Genomic DNA, 16,644 nt, shown 5'->3' with positions numbered 1-16,644 from the left:
GTTTTTCAAGCTGGGAATGTACCCGTTATATTTTTGGTAAATGTGCAATGAACACTGCAATGCATTGCCGAGGTTCATAGTACACATTTGAATTTATGCATATAAATAGTTCTGGTTTTCATTGTATAACATATTTCCCTTTGTTCTTCCAGAACATTCAATGTCCCATCGAGTGTCTCCGACCTGAGCTTCTTGCAGATGCTGTAACCAATCCCAAAACCCTAGAGTGAAACCTTTCTGACAGAACTGCCCATGACCCCCTGCCCCCATTATGCAATATTTCACGTAGGACATAAGAGAACATACTAAACACATACTGCCTTAAAGCCTCCCTGTTTGTTACCACATCTGTTCAGCTGCTGCTTTACACAATGTCTGTTGTGATGCATCATTCACAGCCTTTGGCTGCTGTTACGTTGAGGAATTTGATTGGCTTTTACTTGTGTTTGCTAGTGTGGTTAATAATTAATACAATCTACTTTATACCAAAACTGCAATGGGAAAGAACACATTCCGTATTACGTGAAGATTTTTTTTTTTTTTTATAGAGATTTCTAGTTAAAATAAATTGATAAAGACAAAAACATTATTTTTAAAGGATTTTAGCCTTTATGAACTAATAGGGCAATTTACAAAAAAACTACCTTACTAGTATTTTTAACCGATTTTAACCTTTATTAATTGAAATAGGCAAACATGAGACATACGGTAGTATGGGAGAAAAGCACTGTTTTATAAGAATGTTAGAGCACCACTGGGGTAGCAAATACCAAGTCTAAATTTGATAATCTTTTTTGCCCCACATGGCTCATTATTTAGAGTCAGCACTGTTTTTAGATTGATACTGTATGTTAATTTGCAAAATTTTTGACTATCCTTTCATTCAGAAGTGTCTGCTTGTATAGAATGTTATTTGTTGCATTTGACTGTCAATGTTTTACTGTCAACAGTATTCACTACTGTTAAAAAACACTTTTGATATTACAAAACTCATGAATTGTATTTATAAAATTTCACTAGAATCTCATTCCAAAAGAATTTGATTTGAAAGTAAACCTTGCAAAAAACAAAACATGTCAATAAATGCAAATAAACCCTTGATGGAATCTTTGAGAAACTATTATGCTTGATTTTTTTATTTATTTTTTATTTTGTAATGCTCATGAGACATTAAAGGCAGCACAATGGAATGCATCAGGAAGAGTATGGAGGCAATTTCATAATGAAAATGTTGCAGAAAAAATAAGGACATCATGGCAGAAATTATGCAAAGAATACACATTATTATAATAAAATGAACAGGAGTGGATCATCTTATTAATGTATCAGTATTAAAGGAATGCATGAAGAATGTTCTTAACTATTTAGCAGCAAGAAGAAAAAAAAAAGAGAAACTCAATTCTAATACTTCAACTATTGAGTGGACAGACTAGCTATTGGGCTAAGTTATGATATATTGGTAGAAAACTATTGAGTGGACAGACTAGCTATTGGGCTAAGTTATGATATATTGGTAGAAAACTATTGAGTGGACAGACTAGCTATTGGGCTAAGTTATGATATATTGGTAGAAAACTATTGAGTGGACAGACTAGCTATTGGGCTAAGTTATGATATATTAGTAGAAACCAGGAATTACAGTAAAAGATGCACATCTAAAAAGAATGAAACCCTAAACCTTTGTAACAGTGAAAATGGTTGGATATTTGTATTCAACTGGATGTTGTGTAGGGTTTTTCAGTGATGGAAGAGACGGATGTTGGTGTGCACCAGGGTAATACCCAGCTCATTGCAGGCATTTATGACCACCTCATCAGCAGTAGAGCCAGAGGGGGCGGCAATGTACTCCACACCACTCTAAAACCATACACAGATAGAAAATTGTCACTTTTATATGCCTTTCATTTGCCATCTTAAGTATAGACATGTAACATGTCACCAAAGTGATTTGTAGCTATATTATACAAGTATACAAGTGTGCAAGGATAAATGAGGTGCATGAATAAGGGAAACAATGATTTAAGCTTGGTAACTAGGAGAGGGTGTTTACCCGTTTGGCACGGTCAACATTGTCCCGGAAGGGAAAGAAAGCATCAGAGCTGAGGGCCACAGCCTGCAGAGAACTGATCCAGTTCCTCTTCTCTACCTCTGACAGAGGCTCAGGAATCTCCTCAAATAGAGCCTTCCAAGCCTCCAGATATGGACCCTGACGTATACACAAATTAAATGTCATCAGAAAACCTCCACCTCTCAGCAATCTGCAGGAATACTGACACACAGGCCTGGTTTCACAATTTTTAACTAAGAGTCATAACTATGACATTTAAGTAGCTTTTATAAACATGCCTAAAAAAAATAAAAAATAAAAAATAAAATCTTCATCCTCATCATCAGACAAAACAATAGTCATTTCACTCAAAACATAATATGAAATAAAAGTGACTTTCACAATTAAGCAAATTTTCCTACCAAATCCTATCATTTCAAGCATCATTATCTTTATATTAGATATGTCTTTAGTGGTGAAATGAACAAGACATGGCAGTTTATCAGATTCATCCAAATATATAACAATTTTACGATCCCAAATTATCACAAAAAAACTGAGAACAAAGAACACTTTTGCAAAATAACTCCTCAAATTTCACACAATGATTTCAAAAAGAAAATTTGCATTATCTGAAAGATCTGGTCCATTACGCAAGGATGTAGATAATCTCAAAACAGCCAAATATCATCTGATTAATTAGGCTGGCTAATATATGCATAGTACAATGACCAATTTTTGGATACAATACCTCTCCAATTGTTCCACTGACATACTGATCGACGGCATTAGCCATCTCTGCACGCTTAACTCCGCTGCGGAATTTCATTTTGAGCACTCTGGGATGGTGCCTGAGCCACCAGTTATCAGCCTTGTCTCCGGCCAGCCGAGTGCAGTGGATACGAGACTGCTGCCCAGCGCCAATGCCAATCACCTAACAAACACAAACCATAATAATGAGGTTTACAATTAATTTTCATTCATTTACATGATGGCTTAAAATGGCATTTGCAGATTTATTTATTTATTTTTTGGTTACCTGACCATCCTTTGCATAACACACAGAGTTGGACTGAGTGAACTTCACTGCGATACTGGCTACAATGAGGTCTCGAAGAGCACTCTCAGAGAGCTGCAATGAGATCAAAATCACATTTTCTGTGTTGAAAATAATATCATAACTCATCTTCCTTCCACAGTCCAATCAAATCACACCCCCAAAACGTAACATTAAAAACCTTACCTAAGCTAAAGATGTTAAACAAATCAATTAAATACTGAAAAAAAAAAAAAAAAACTGAACATTTACAGTCCTGTTCCCCATTTACATACGATGTAGTTATTCCTCAAAACCTAACCTTAACCCATGTAGTTACCTTGTATTACTTAGGGTTTTTTGGGGGGGGGGGGGGGGGCAAGTACACATAAAATGTAAAATAAAGTGCAACCAAAATCAGAACTTTCTAAACAAACATTACAGCATTAATGGAGTTTCTCACCTTGCCCTTTGACACAATGTTGCTGAAAAGCTTTTTATCAATGATGGCTCCATTCCTCTTTTGTTTGAGGCTCAAACCAAACAGCACCCGCACCTCCTCTTCATCCGGTTCATAGTCAGGATCCATCTAATTGAACAAGACATACATTATGAAGGCTTAGAGTGACAGAGCTGTGTTGAAGCACATGGGCAATTCTTTTCAGTAACCTTGAAGTACTTGAAATCTATAAATGCTATTCTTTTGAATCCTGAAAACAATGCATCACATGGTTTCGACAAATCAGCACAACTGTTCTTAACATTGATAACATGCTTGCACAGCAAATCAGCATATTAAAATGATTTCTGAAGGATCATGTAACACTGAAGTAATGATGCTGAAAATTCAGCTTCACCATCCTTGTATAAATTACATTTTAAAATATATGAATATAAAAAACTTTTTTTTAAATTGTAATAATTTTTTGCTTTTACAGTATTTTTAAATCAAATAAAGGCAGCCTTGGAGAGCAATACTTCCATACTAAATTCACTATTCACTCAGGATTATCGGTATTATTACATATATTAAAGTATCAAGGTACAGAATCACTACCCCTCCCCCTTTTGGTTTTGACCAAAAAGACAATGCAATGTGAAACCGTGAAGCAAACTTGGATAACATAGTCCAATAATAGTCTGAAGACTATCCTTCTGTCTCTTTAAATCAATCCATAAGAGTGATTTACCCGAAGAACACAATAGTTTCCATTCTTCTTTTTGGATAGAATTCGCAGTGCTTCCTCATCATAACCAGGAGCAACGATACCATCTGACACCTTAAAAAAAAAATAAGTCAAAGTTGAGTATAAAAATGTATAAATAAATGCATCAAGTATTTGTTAAATAAGAGGCTAATGCTTTGAGAGAATGTGAACTCTTAGATGATCTCTTAGTGATGAATGACAAAGTTATTCTTCATTTCTCTCTCACAAACCTCTCTGGAGATGATCTTGGCAGTCTGGACGTCACATACGTCAGACAAAGCAATGAAATCTCCAAAGGAGGACATCCTGTCAGAACCTACAAATACATTTTTCAGATTTATCCATACTTTTTTTAGGCTTAAAAAAGCCAAACTACACAGAAGATTAATGCTTCTGGTTTGAAAATGAAGTGTGGAGTGAAATGGAGAGATGTTTCACCTCTGGCTCTGGCGTATGCGGTGGAAAGAGGGGTGAGATCATTGAGCATGTCATTCACCATACACACCTTGGCCTCGTCTTCACTCAATGGGACGCCAACTGCAGCTCCTAAATGTGAACATTTGTTTGAGATCTTTTCTGAAACTCTACAACAAAGGCCCTGTTTACACCTGGTGTTAAGATGCGTTTTGGTCGATCGGTTCATAAGTGGACGACGCTAAATACAGGTCTAAAAGGGGTCTAAAATGTTCTGACCTTGTCCACTTCCAGAAGTAAACGCATTCAACCAGATTTATTTTGTGGCGTAGATCTTCATGCGGTCAAATGTGTTCGAACAGACATTAAAAGGACAGCTTATACTGCGTAAACATGAGAAGCGCACTAGTCAAACAGGATTCAAACTTTCTCGGCTGAAGACCCAAGTTTGGTTTGAAGATGAAAAATGTACCAGGCAAAATGTTCTCTCACCATTCCTGATTTCTAACACTCTCACAGCGTTCGGCTGGTCTTGTGGCTGTCAGAGCAGAAACAAAAGCTGCTGCTCTCCGTGTGTTTTCAGTCATCTCCTTTTGCATTCATATGTTTGTGTGAGCTTATTTTGTCCATAGATCGAAAGACCTGAAAAAGCCCATACATTCACCCGCCCATAGACCCTCCCCTGGAAGAAATCAGGACAGAAGTGGTTGAAAATGGACAAAAGAGACAGCAGATGTAAATGGGAATCTGTCTGCCTCATCTACTTGTGATCCGATCGACCAAAACGCATCTTAAAGGAACACGCCGACTTTTTGGGACTTGGGCAGAGTGATTTGCTCGCAGCACCTGAGAATCCCCGTGGTGAGGAGCAGAGAGTTCACTCAGAGTTGGAGTAAATCACTCCGCAGAAGTAGCAGTGCTTCGGCTTCTGAGAATATAGTTCTCAGTATGTATACGGTTAGAAGATGGCTGTGTCTCATGTGTCCTTGTTATTTGTACACGCTGTGACTATACAAATCACAACATGTAAATAGGAAAATGTTGGCGTTATTTTGTCACTTATTGGGAGCAGTATGCTAGCTGGAGCCATTTACATCCAGTCTTTGTGCTAAGCTAGGCTAGCGGTGGGTGCGTCAGACAGAGTTACGGCACACACAGAGATGAGAAGGGTATGTATGGACTTATCTAACTCTGGGGGATACGGTGAATAAGCTAAAGTCCCAAAAAGTCGGCGTGTTCATTTAACACCAGGTATAAACAGGGCCAAAGCTTTCCTGGCATCTGGGAAACAAGTTTGTGTTCATACCTGCAGGGCTGACGTGTTTAAATGAAGTGGCGGCTGGCAAACCAAGAGCTCCCTTCAACTCTCTCACCAGCTGCCAGGCGTTCAGAGTGTCACACAGGTTAATGAAGCCTGGAGATCCATTCAGCACTGAGGCACAGTCAGAAATGGAGAGGAACATTAATATCATAACTTTCCTGGTTGAATATTTGTCTGGTAGTAGCATATGCGATCATATATACCAGAGAGTGGAAGTGCTGGGCGCATAGTGTAGAGCTGAGCAGGAGCTTGATGGGGATTCATGCCGTATCGCAAAGGCAGCTGGGAAATTCCTCGACTATATTCACGTCTGAAGTAATCAGAGATGGCCTCGTCGTACTGAGCGGTGTGTGTGAAGGCCTGAGAGATTACAAATGCAAATTCACACACAAAGGCATTTCAATAAATGAAATTGAGTAATTGTCTATCAAAATAGTAACCCTTAATCAGATTGATGGGGAACAGATGCAGAGAGACGTCTAGAGAGAAGGGTGGCTAATATTATACAAATGAATACTGTACGATAATTTAACAACAGCAGAGGAGACATACAATTACATACATAAAATTGACAAATGCATCAGCTATTTAAAATGTGAGACCAAAATTGCCCGTTGTGAAACTCTTTATCAAATTCCAGTCCTCAAGATCCACTTCCCAGAATGTTTTAGAGGTTTTCCTATTCACCACACTAAGAAGTCGATGAGTTTAATCAGACGTTTTAATTAGCGAGACATCTAAAACATTCTGTTAGGTGGGACTCTAGGAGTTGAGAATATTAGATTTGATTAAGTTAGATAATGATTAATAGACCATACTGACTGTTTATTTGAGGTAAAAGGGACCCTGAGCAAGTCTATTGCTCAATGGTAAAAACAAAACTAAATGTCTGAACATGATTTACCACACAAATCAGAGCATTAGCTACTCAGTAACATGGCATCTGTACACATTTCATTTAGAATTGGAATGAAAGGAGAACAAAATTAAAGCCTGGCTATTTGTCTATAATCAAGGTCAGTATTACATTAAAATTAATATGTTCTGCATCCATTCATTTTTCATTTTCCTCCAGATTTCACTGGGTTCAGTTCATGTCAGGTGGGATTCACTGAGTTTTGGATGTGGACAAAGTTCAGTGGGTCGTCAAAGCTTAATCAAATCTCCTCTCTGATAGGATCGTCACCGTTACCTTGAGTGCAAGAGTTTTGCGTGTTTCCATTGTGGTATCGTGGCTGTCGGAAGATTCCATTTCCTTGGCAACAACATTGTAGTCGGAAGGATCACAGACGACAGTGACTCTGGCGTGGTTCTTAGCTGCCGCTCGAAGAAGAGTAACTCCACCTAAATATGATTTTGAGATTAACGGTGAAATTAGAGACAACATGGTGAATCTGACACAAGCTGCCAAGATAAAGATGTCCGTGTAACATTTTACCCCAAACACCCCCCAACCTTTTTTTTAATATGACATTCATGAAAATCAACCACAATTCCCAATACGTTACAAATAATAAATACAATACAAAATACAATAAATGCTACCATAAAATCAGCATTGTTAACCAAAACTTTTAAAATTGTTTTCATTAAAGCTACACTGTGTAATTTTTTTTGTTGATTCTTAGCAAAAATCACTTAGTTCTTTCAAAAATATATGTGCTCATTAATGTATATTTACTTCTTTAAAGTAATAAAGTATTCTCGTAAGTTTATAATCTGCCATTGAAAGTACATACGGGTGAGGGGTTCGAATGCCGGTCGCCATGTTGCCCCTCCATCTTGAAACTACATTTGCCAAAGAGGGACATACCTGTAAATTCAAGCTTCGCCTTTCGCGCTTTACACTCAGTGACACAGAGACGAATGCGAAGGGGAGATTACTCGCGACTGCCGGCAGATTTGAAAGATTGCTGATGGAGGATCACGCCTATTTCTGAGGACATGTAGCAGAGTCGCCAAGGAAGCGAAAGAGAGAATTAAAACGTCAACGTGACAGGCAAATCAGCAAGACCAAAGTCAATACTGGAGTAACTTTTCCCAGATGGAAAGAGCTCATGAGGAGCAAAGAATTTAAAACGGACGCCGAAGTTGCCTGCTTTCTTCTAGACAGGTAATTCAGCCTATTTGTGTAAATTCAAAGTTTTATAGTTGCTTGTCTAACCATAGCATGGTTGTGCATAACGCCAGAACGACCTCTAGTATAACTTGCGTTACTTTTCCTCACGTCAATGGTGAAAAAGTATTGTTTACCTTGTAACATAAATCTGTGCTGCGACGATCACAGGTGATAGTTTTAAAGACGCAATTGGACGAAGTCGAAATGGAAGCCACGTTAATTTTGGAATAATACGGCCACCGTAGGAGTTAAAACGCCCTCGGAATTGAAAGGAACAGAAACTAATATTCACTGGGTAGTCATATACAATTTCACCGCTAGATGGGGGAAAATATCACACAGTGTAGCTTTAAATGAAATAAAGCTTATAGAGAGTAAAGTATAAATATTAGATGAAAAACTAACAAAATGTGAAATTAGAAAGGTGGCCTTGGCAAATAACTGAAATAAAAAGTTAAAGTACTAAAATGACAACATTTGAAATAATAAATTTAACCTAAACAGAAACATAAAAGAAGAAAAAAACAAAACAAAAAAACATAAAAATAAGAGCTTATTCGGAAAAAATATATAAATCCGTTTATATATGCTTACGTGATTAATTGTTCTGTAAAAAGGCTTTATTTACTCTGGGCAAAATATATTTTTTCTTTTAGTATTTTTTTTTACTGTGCTGGACAGGCTTTCTGAGACTCTGAGATAATAGAAATGCATAATTTCATAATTTACAGGTAGATTACCATTACACTCTTATAATCGTCACTCTACCAAACATTTAAAAGTAGGAAATTATCAAATTTCTTAACATTCTTAAACATACAAAAGCATGTGAATTCAAGTCAAGGGAAATACTAAATAAAGGGATCAATTATTAACCCCTAAATTAAAGGGATAGTTCACTTTGAAATTAATTTTTGGTATGTTTTAGCTTACCTCAAAGGCATCCAAGATGTAGGTGTCTTTTTCCGGAGTAGTTTCAATTTTGATATTTTTAGGTCAAACCGTTCTTGTCTGTCAGTCATATAATGCAGGTCGATGGTCACTGTCTCAAAACAGCATGCACAAAGTCCAAATTAAACAATTCCCCATCGTCCAAATTAAACAATTCCCCATCGTAAGTACACATTGATGGCTTAAGACACGAAACGAGCGGTTTGTGTGAGAAAACGAACAGTATTTATATAGTTTTTGTCCTCTTGTAAACACACACACCCAAATGATCAGAGGACGCGGGTGCTTCGGTCTGCGCAAGCGCCGGAAAGCGACGGAAAAGGTCAGAGGGCGCGGGCGCTTCGATCTGCGCAAGCGCCGGAAATAATCTCTCGCGCGTGTACGTCACTCATTGTTTACACAGAACAGAGATTGTAGGTAAGACGGCTAATCGAAATGGTTCTAATTTGCGCTTATCCAGGATGTTTAAACCGACGTAAAAGAAAACAATTTCGTATGCTCGCGCAAACTCATCCGGGAGTGGTGAGTTTTCACGAATTCCCAATTTATAATCCTTCCCTCTTGAAGTTATGGTTGATCGCTCTTCGGCTGGATATCAACACACCCATAAACGTACTAAAGTTGAGGAGGGTCTGCAGCGATCATTTTTCCCCTGATGATTTTATAAACCAAGGAGAGGATCGCATAGTACTGACATCATCAGCTGTGCCTATGGTGTTTTCTCATCCAACGGAGGTATGTGAACAACGTCTTTGTATGTGTCCTTTGTATTTGTAAAGCTGGCATTACACGAAATGAGCAATAAAATGTATTTCTGCACCATATATTTGGTAAGAATGGTTTTACATGAGAGAGTTATAAGATATGTTATAAGAAGAGAAGATATGTGTAGCCTATACTAAGCAGCTGCTAGTCAAACCAATGTGAAACTATGTGTACTACTCATAAGGGTGCAGTCAATGATACTACTACTACTACTAGCCTAATAATAATAATAATAGTAATAGACAGTGTGGATTCACGAGAGATAATTTCCGGCGCTTGCGCAGATCGAAGCGCCCGCGCCCTCTGACCTTTTCCGGCGCTTTCCGGCGCTTGCGCAGACCGAAGCACCCGCGTCCTCTTATCATTTGGGTGTGTGTGTTTACAAGAGGACAAAAACTATATAAATACTGTTCGTTTTCTCACACAAACCGCTCGTTTCGTGTCTTAAGCCATCAATGTGTACTTACGATGGGGAATTGTTTAATTTGGACGATGGGGAATTGTTTAATTTGGACTTTGTGCATGCTGTTTTGAGACAGTGACCATAGACCTGCATTATATGACTGACAGACAAGAACGGTTTGACCTAAAAATATCAAAATTGAAACTACTCCGAAAAAAAAGACACCTACATCTTGGATGCCTTTGAGGTAAGCTAAAACATACCAAAAATTAATTTCAAAGTGAACTATCCCTTTAAGACCCTGTGAACAATTAACATGGTACTGACCGATGTCGATCTGCTCAACAGCGTCTTCCACGGTCACACTGGGGGATGCGACAGTCTTCACAAACGGGTAAAGGTTGCACACAGCCACTCTTGAGGAACACAAGTTTACATCAACATTAGGTACTACTGTCTCTTCTCTTGATGCAATCATTTAAAGATTATTTACTGGCTACAGTACACAAAAACATCCAGACTACAAGTCTGACCTGCCTTGATTGTATCATTACTACCCATACACACTACAGTGCTGCTCATATGACCCTGTCTAAGTGAGATCAAGACTTTTGGTCACACCACAGCAGCACTATTTGAATTATCAGTGATTAGATTAGCCATGCTGAGTCTCTACTTCTAACAAAAAAACAATGGAAAGCATGTTAGCACCACTTAACCGGGTTATAGCTTGTACTGGTGGCACATGACGATCATTCATGAAATACCATGACCTGAATTTGAAATCTATTAAGCAGAACTTGCTAAACAAGTACCATGTTATTATTACTATAAAACAGTTAGCATTAAAATCATATTCTTACTAAAAACAGTATTACCTGACAAGACTAAACCCTAGTTTTTCCATGTCAGCCTTATCAGCGGGAGTTTGTCTAGCCAAAATGCCGGCATGGACAGCGGGATGAAGGGTCTTGACTCTTCCTCCAAGCATCTCAGGAAATCCAGTGAGCTCGGAGACATCCCTGCATGAAAAAAAAAAAGTGTTTACATTAACAAGCCCTTTATTATAATTATTTACTATATCTGTAAGATTTAACATTCACAGCATCTAGAAGTAAGTTTGAATGGCGTGTGGTAAAATATGTCTGACCTAACAGTGAGTCCAGCATCTCGGAGAGTTTTGGCGGTGCCTCCTGATGCCACTAATGACAGACCCACTGATACCAGTCGCTTGGCGAACTCCACCAGTCCGGTCTTATCCGACACACTCAGCAAAGCTGAAGGAGAAGGCCATTTAGTCAAATCAATTAGACAGACAATCATAAACTGTGCATGCAGTAGAAAATACACAACTCTGATATTTTAACAACTGCAGCAGGACTGGACTTCAGTTGCACATGACTATCACTTTTGCACAAAATCAGATTTCTCAATAAAGCAAAACAAATATGGAATATTATGGCAATACCATAGCATGTTGATACCATGGTACTGCAGTAAATAAGTATGGTAAATAATTACTGTGGCAGTAACATGTTATAGTAATCGTTTCAGGCGGTAAAATGGTACCCTGATACATACCATGACACTAAATTTCATGCAAAAAAGACAAATAAATTAATAATTAACTCATGCATCACTTATACGCATGATACACTAACACAATTCGAAGAATACCATGGTATCTTGTCAGAATGGGAACTAATTACTCTTTTTTAAACCTGATATTGAAGTTAATGTAAAAAGAAAAAAAAAGGCTGTGACGGATCAAAATGGGATGACGTGCTACATCATCCAACAAAACCAAACACAACGAAAAGTATTTGATTTGTAAGCAGAAGAGTGCAGAAGGTAAAAACGACATAGGATTACCTAGTTCAGATGCCATGCTGAAGGTAATGCAGAGTAAATTTGAGAGTTGTGCTGTAATGTCTCGTGCACCGCGCGCTGGTAATGAAAACACGTGGTGGCAATAGTTTTATCCGCATAGACGCATGATGGGAAATGTAGTTTTTTTAATATCAAATGACACTCCCACTTTAACGACACTCGAGGAAGTGTTTGTTTGTTTTGTTTACATTTTTTTATTATAAATAATGCGTGTAATAGAAATGCTGATGCATGATGGGAAATGTAGTTTTTTTTTATATCAAATGACACTCCCACTTTAACGAAGCTCAAGGAAGTGTTTGTTTGTGTTTTATTAAAAATATATATGTATTATAAATAAATCATTTAATAGAAATGCTAATGCCTTAGCACACTTTATTGTAAATATACAGTTCACAAAACAGTGAAAACACACAGCCAAGCACAAACAGAAACGCAGACAAACAAGGAGGAGAACAAGAAGAAAAGGGTGTGATACGGGCTTGAACTTGAATGAAAAATCATGGCGTTTACCTTAGCAAACACACCAATAGATGGCGCCTCTTGCACACCTTGCGCTTTGACAGCACGTCTCATCATTTGTAAGCATTCAATACCTTTAGAGTCTCTTCGTTTTGTCCTCCTCCATTTCAAATGTGTCCTCTTGAGATCCAGCAGAGCATGAACAGCTCAAAGAGATTGACATGATGATTTCATCTCAATAAACGGAGCTAAATTCCCACAACATCAAGCGTTTTTACAGTAGCATTAATCACCAAATATCTGATAAAAGCCACGTAAAATAAAAATATCACAATCACACTTTTAACAAAAAGCATTTCACTAAATTATGTTTGAAATGATAAACAGTAATATATATATATATATATATATATATATATATATAGTATAAAACAGTATAAAAAAAAAAACAGTATAAAAATACTGTTCCTAATGGAGACAAATTGTATTTTAACATTTAAGCAATGATTAGCCTGACAGTAAAACATATTGCATTAGAAAATACAACAGTGTACAGTGTACTGCATTGTACTTAGTAATCGAATACTTTATGCTAATTTTAGGGCATGGAAAAGTAAAGAGTGTTTCTTTGAAGCAGGTCATTAAATGTGTTGAAAAACAGTCAGAAGTGAAAGTCAAAGAATTTATGATTTGGTTGTACAACACTTGGGTTGTAACCTCAGTATATAGGATTTTTTTTTACATCCTGTGAAGAATTTCACATATTTTTATGACAGGAGAATGAAAGAAGATGCGAACATCAAAGGCAAACGACTGGTTGAACAATACATGCATATGTCATAAAAAAACAACAACATAAACTATGTTTCAGGGCAGGACATTCAGGGCAGTCAGACATGATAAAAATACATACATTGTTATACATCGTATCAGCCTATTTTTAAATAATATAAATTGTAATTTTAAATGACCAATGCAGTTTATTGTAAACACAGTTTTCCACTCACCAAAACCCATTTATTAAAATTAATCACAGCCCTTGCTACTTGTATTTATTAAAGATTGTATATAAAGAGGTTTTTTTTTATTTTATTTTTTTTATAGATGAAATCATATCAGTTTTGAGCATGAATAATACTCTTAACATACAGGCCAAGGTAATACCATTAAAGTGACAAAACCAAAAATATAATTATGCATAAACAGCTGCAAATGTATTTAAAATTTTAAGACATTTGCCCCCCGGTTTCACAGATAAGTCTTAAGCTAGTCCCAGATTAAAATGTATGTTTGAGCATGTTTGAACTTAAAATAATATGTCTGTGAAACCGGGCCTTGTCATCAAAATGAGTTGGTTTAAGAAATCAGCCAGATCACAAGCCATGATTCAAACTCAAGTCGGACACATGAGCACCACAGCTCAGCATGTGTGCAAACAAATATGCCACCGCTCCAATTACCACTCCATCTTCAGGGTGGACATTAAAATCAGAAACCTCTCGCTTAAATTATTCGCTTCTGCAAAAGCCTTGAGTTTTTACAGTAAGCTGCATGTCTTCTGCCAGCTCAGTAATTGGTGTGTTTGGGTTAAAATACATAATGAGTTCATTAGGGCACATTCCAGTAATCAAAAAGGGTGTCGTTTTAATTACTGGGCTTGTGCCAAGCCAGCGCTCTTACGACTTTTGGAAACCTGTCTTTGTAATTTAATTAAAGTGAGCAAATGGCATGCGCAAACTTGGCCCTGGAGGGCAATTAAGACGGAATTGTGAGCGAGCGAACCCCAACTGGACGATTTGCGCCACCTATGTCAGTTAAGCTGATTGCATCGATTTCATTGATTTGCAACAACTTCAGGCTAATTTCATCTCCAAAGGTGTGCACTCTATCTCCAGAGGCATTACTTGTTTATTTATTTCTTTAGCCGTCCACCTCTTTAGATTTTGCCAAGTGATTAGATGAAAGTGTTTCATCAGGGGCAACAAAAAGTCCCTTTTGCTAAGGGTGCCGTGAGGTTGGCGGAATCAATAACTTTTTATTTGCCTCAGGGTCAGAACAGGTTGGATGTTATTGATGCTCTTAAATGCATCACAACTCTCTTTAGTCAAGGAGTGCAAAACGCTGAGGTAGGCGAGAAAGTGGCCTAGACCGGGGAAAACAAATGCTTTAAAACCCACTTACATACAATATGCAACATAACAGTCAAATATCCTGGCTTGCTTTAATAAAAACCTAGGATTTTCAGGATGGTTGCTAAGGTGTTGCCAGGTGGCTACGGGTGGCTAGGTGGTCAAAAGAGTTCTTAAGCCTCTATGATATTCGGCTCTTGATATGGTTTCTTCAAAGTATTTTTTACCTTTTTTATCATCCATCAGATGAAAATTGTAAGTTTGGTCTCTTAGACAAGCACACTTCTCCTCAAAAAACTGCATGATTTGGGGTGTTATTTATGTCTGAAACAGTGCAGGACACAATTTGATACTTAGGGTTTCAAATGCCATGCTCAATTGGTTTCCAACATTTCATTAGGAAATTCATTGATTCATTGATAATAAAGTCACCTCCTAGAACAAATCTTGCAACCTTGACACCAAATCTAGAAAACAGCTTCCCACTAAACCTCAGAAGTCCTTGAACTGTCCTTGCTTACTGTATCTGTATCTCTTTTAGTGTGTTTTTTTTTACCCCCCTCCAGCTTGGCCAGTGTGATGGTTATATTTATCTTCTGCTCCACTGTGATTGTTTCTAATTGGCAGATCAGGACTTCATTAAAGCAGATTAAGTGTGAGAGAAGATGGGCAAAACACAGTGTTGTATCGGTGAACGGGGTGACGGTGAAGGAGAGAATTAGCTGATTAAAATGGACAAGCGTTTGGGACATAAGGTGGGAGGGGCTGCGGGTGATTGATGGGTAGTTGTAGCAGGTTGAAGTGTTTGGGTAAGGCCTGTCAGCGAGCTGGTAGAGAATGAGTGAGATGTCTTCATCAATTTAGAGCCATTATCATGTCAAAAGGAGAGATGCCATCTGCATGAGACTGCTTTGCAAGCAATCAATCTCATACGGGAAAAGTGTGTGCGTTTGTATGCAAAATTACTATGTATGCATGCACACAAATGCATTCAAATGGAGGATGCCGGGGCTAGTTGACACACAGGGACAGGACTTTTTGAGGTTTTAAGTCAAAAGTCCCATTTTCGAGCTGTTTTTTGACGTTGTATGTCTTAAAAACAAAGTTGGAATTTTATTATAAAGGTTTTGATTCATACAAACATTGTCATCATCATCATCATCATCATCATCATCAACAACGTCAACGTTTTTGTGAATTTAAACCTGTAAAATGTAATGATTGATAAAGAAAGCTTTCGGAGTAAACACGATAAAACAGCACTACTATACATTCAAACAGAAGCCAATATAAATTAAGGTAGACTTTAACCAAAAGACATTGAAAACATTTCTGAACAATCCTCATATATTTATAATTTATCTTATAGTGTATAGTGGGGCATGTTGTCTTGTCACAGGAGTCCCTTTTATTCCCTGGGAAATACTGAACTAGTTCTGGCTTGAAACTCTAGATGGTGCAGGCTGATAGGTCTAACTCATTTGGTAGAGTTCAAGTCATCATCTACATAGCACAGCTGATTGGTTGTTGTTGCATCAGCGGCCAATGAGCTGCGCCTCAACATTCAAACAAGTACCGGTAGTGTTACTGTTATCAGTCTGTAGCTGCTTTCAGAAACCCTCCACCTTCCCCAGCTCCACCTGTATAGATCATAGACTGTAAAAAAAGATGGAAGACGCCCCTTCGCTCTCTTCCATTGATGAGAACTGAAGCCGCCAGAGTCCCGATATGGCGCTGACATATTGGAACTTGAGTCTGCGCAGTAGCGATCTCGGGACCAGACCTGCGCAGTAGTGAGCAGGAAGTAAAGCCGCGAAATCAACGCTCCGCCCTCACTCTCGCAGAATGCACTCAGGGAGAGTGGATTCTGCACACTTTTTAAAAAATTGATTGCAGTAC

General features: G+C 37.8%; 2 protein-coding genes across 2 annotated transcripts in view; one reads left to right on the top strand and one right to left on the bottom strand.

The window, feature by feature from the left end:
- The window catches only part of fn1b (fibronectin 1b), a 28,063-nt gene extending 26,943 nt beyond the window's left edge, over positions 1-1,120 (top strand). The window contains exon 46 of the mRNA XM_082163751.1: positions 153-1,120. Within this exon, the coding sequence (XP_082019877.1) occupies positions 153-230 (78 nt within the window). The 3' untranslated portion in view covers positions 231-1,120. The remainder of the gene's footprint in view (positions 1-152) is intronic.
- Positions 1,104-12,293, bottom strand: atic (5-aminoimidazole-4-carboxamide ribonucleotide formyltransferase/IMP cyclohydrolase). Its single transcript, XM_082163825.1, has 16 exons — positions 12,137-12,293; positions 11,415-11,541; positions 11,143-11,286; positions 10,592-10,680; positions 7,219-7,370; positions 6,230-6,386; positions 6,012-6,137; positions 4,730-4,837; positions 4,522-4,607; positions 4,274-4,363; positions 3,547-3,672; positions 3,087-3,179; positions 2,799-2,981; positions 2,051-2,206; positions 1,630-1,857; positions 1,104-1,467 (listed from the first exon to the last, which is right to left on the bottom strand). Exons 1-15 carry the CDS (start codon positions 12,150-12,152, stop codon positions 1,738-1,740), a joined length of 1,773 nt encoding a protein of 590 aa, XP_082019951.1. The 5' UTR covers positions 12,153-12,293; the 3' UTR covers positions 1,104-1,467; positions 1,630-1,737.
- Positions 12,294-16,644: the final 4,351 nt, after the last annotated feature.

Source organism: Leuciscus leuciscus (genome assembly GCF_965113295.1).
Source record: "Leuciscus leuciscus genome assembly, chromosome: 3".
NCBI classification, from domain to species: domain Eukaryota; kingdom Metazoa; phylum Chordata; class Actinopteri; order Cypriniformes; family Leuciscidae; genus Leuciscus; species Leuciscus leuciscus.
This window is presented reverse-complemented; position numbering and strand designations above follow the sequence as displayed.

Bases quoted from the DNA above. Each gene is read 5' to 3' on its own strand.
- atic (XM_082163825.1), bottom strand. The intron at 3,673-4,273 runs GTAAATCACTCT...TTGTTCAATTAG, and splicing joins GAAACTATTGTGTTCTTCGG to ATGGATCCTGACTATGAACC. The intron at 1,858-2,050 runs GTAAACACCCTC...GTATGGTTTTAG, and splicing joins ATGTTGACCGTGCCAAACGG to AGTGGTGTGGAGTACATTGC.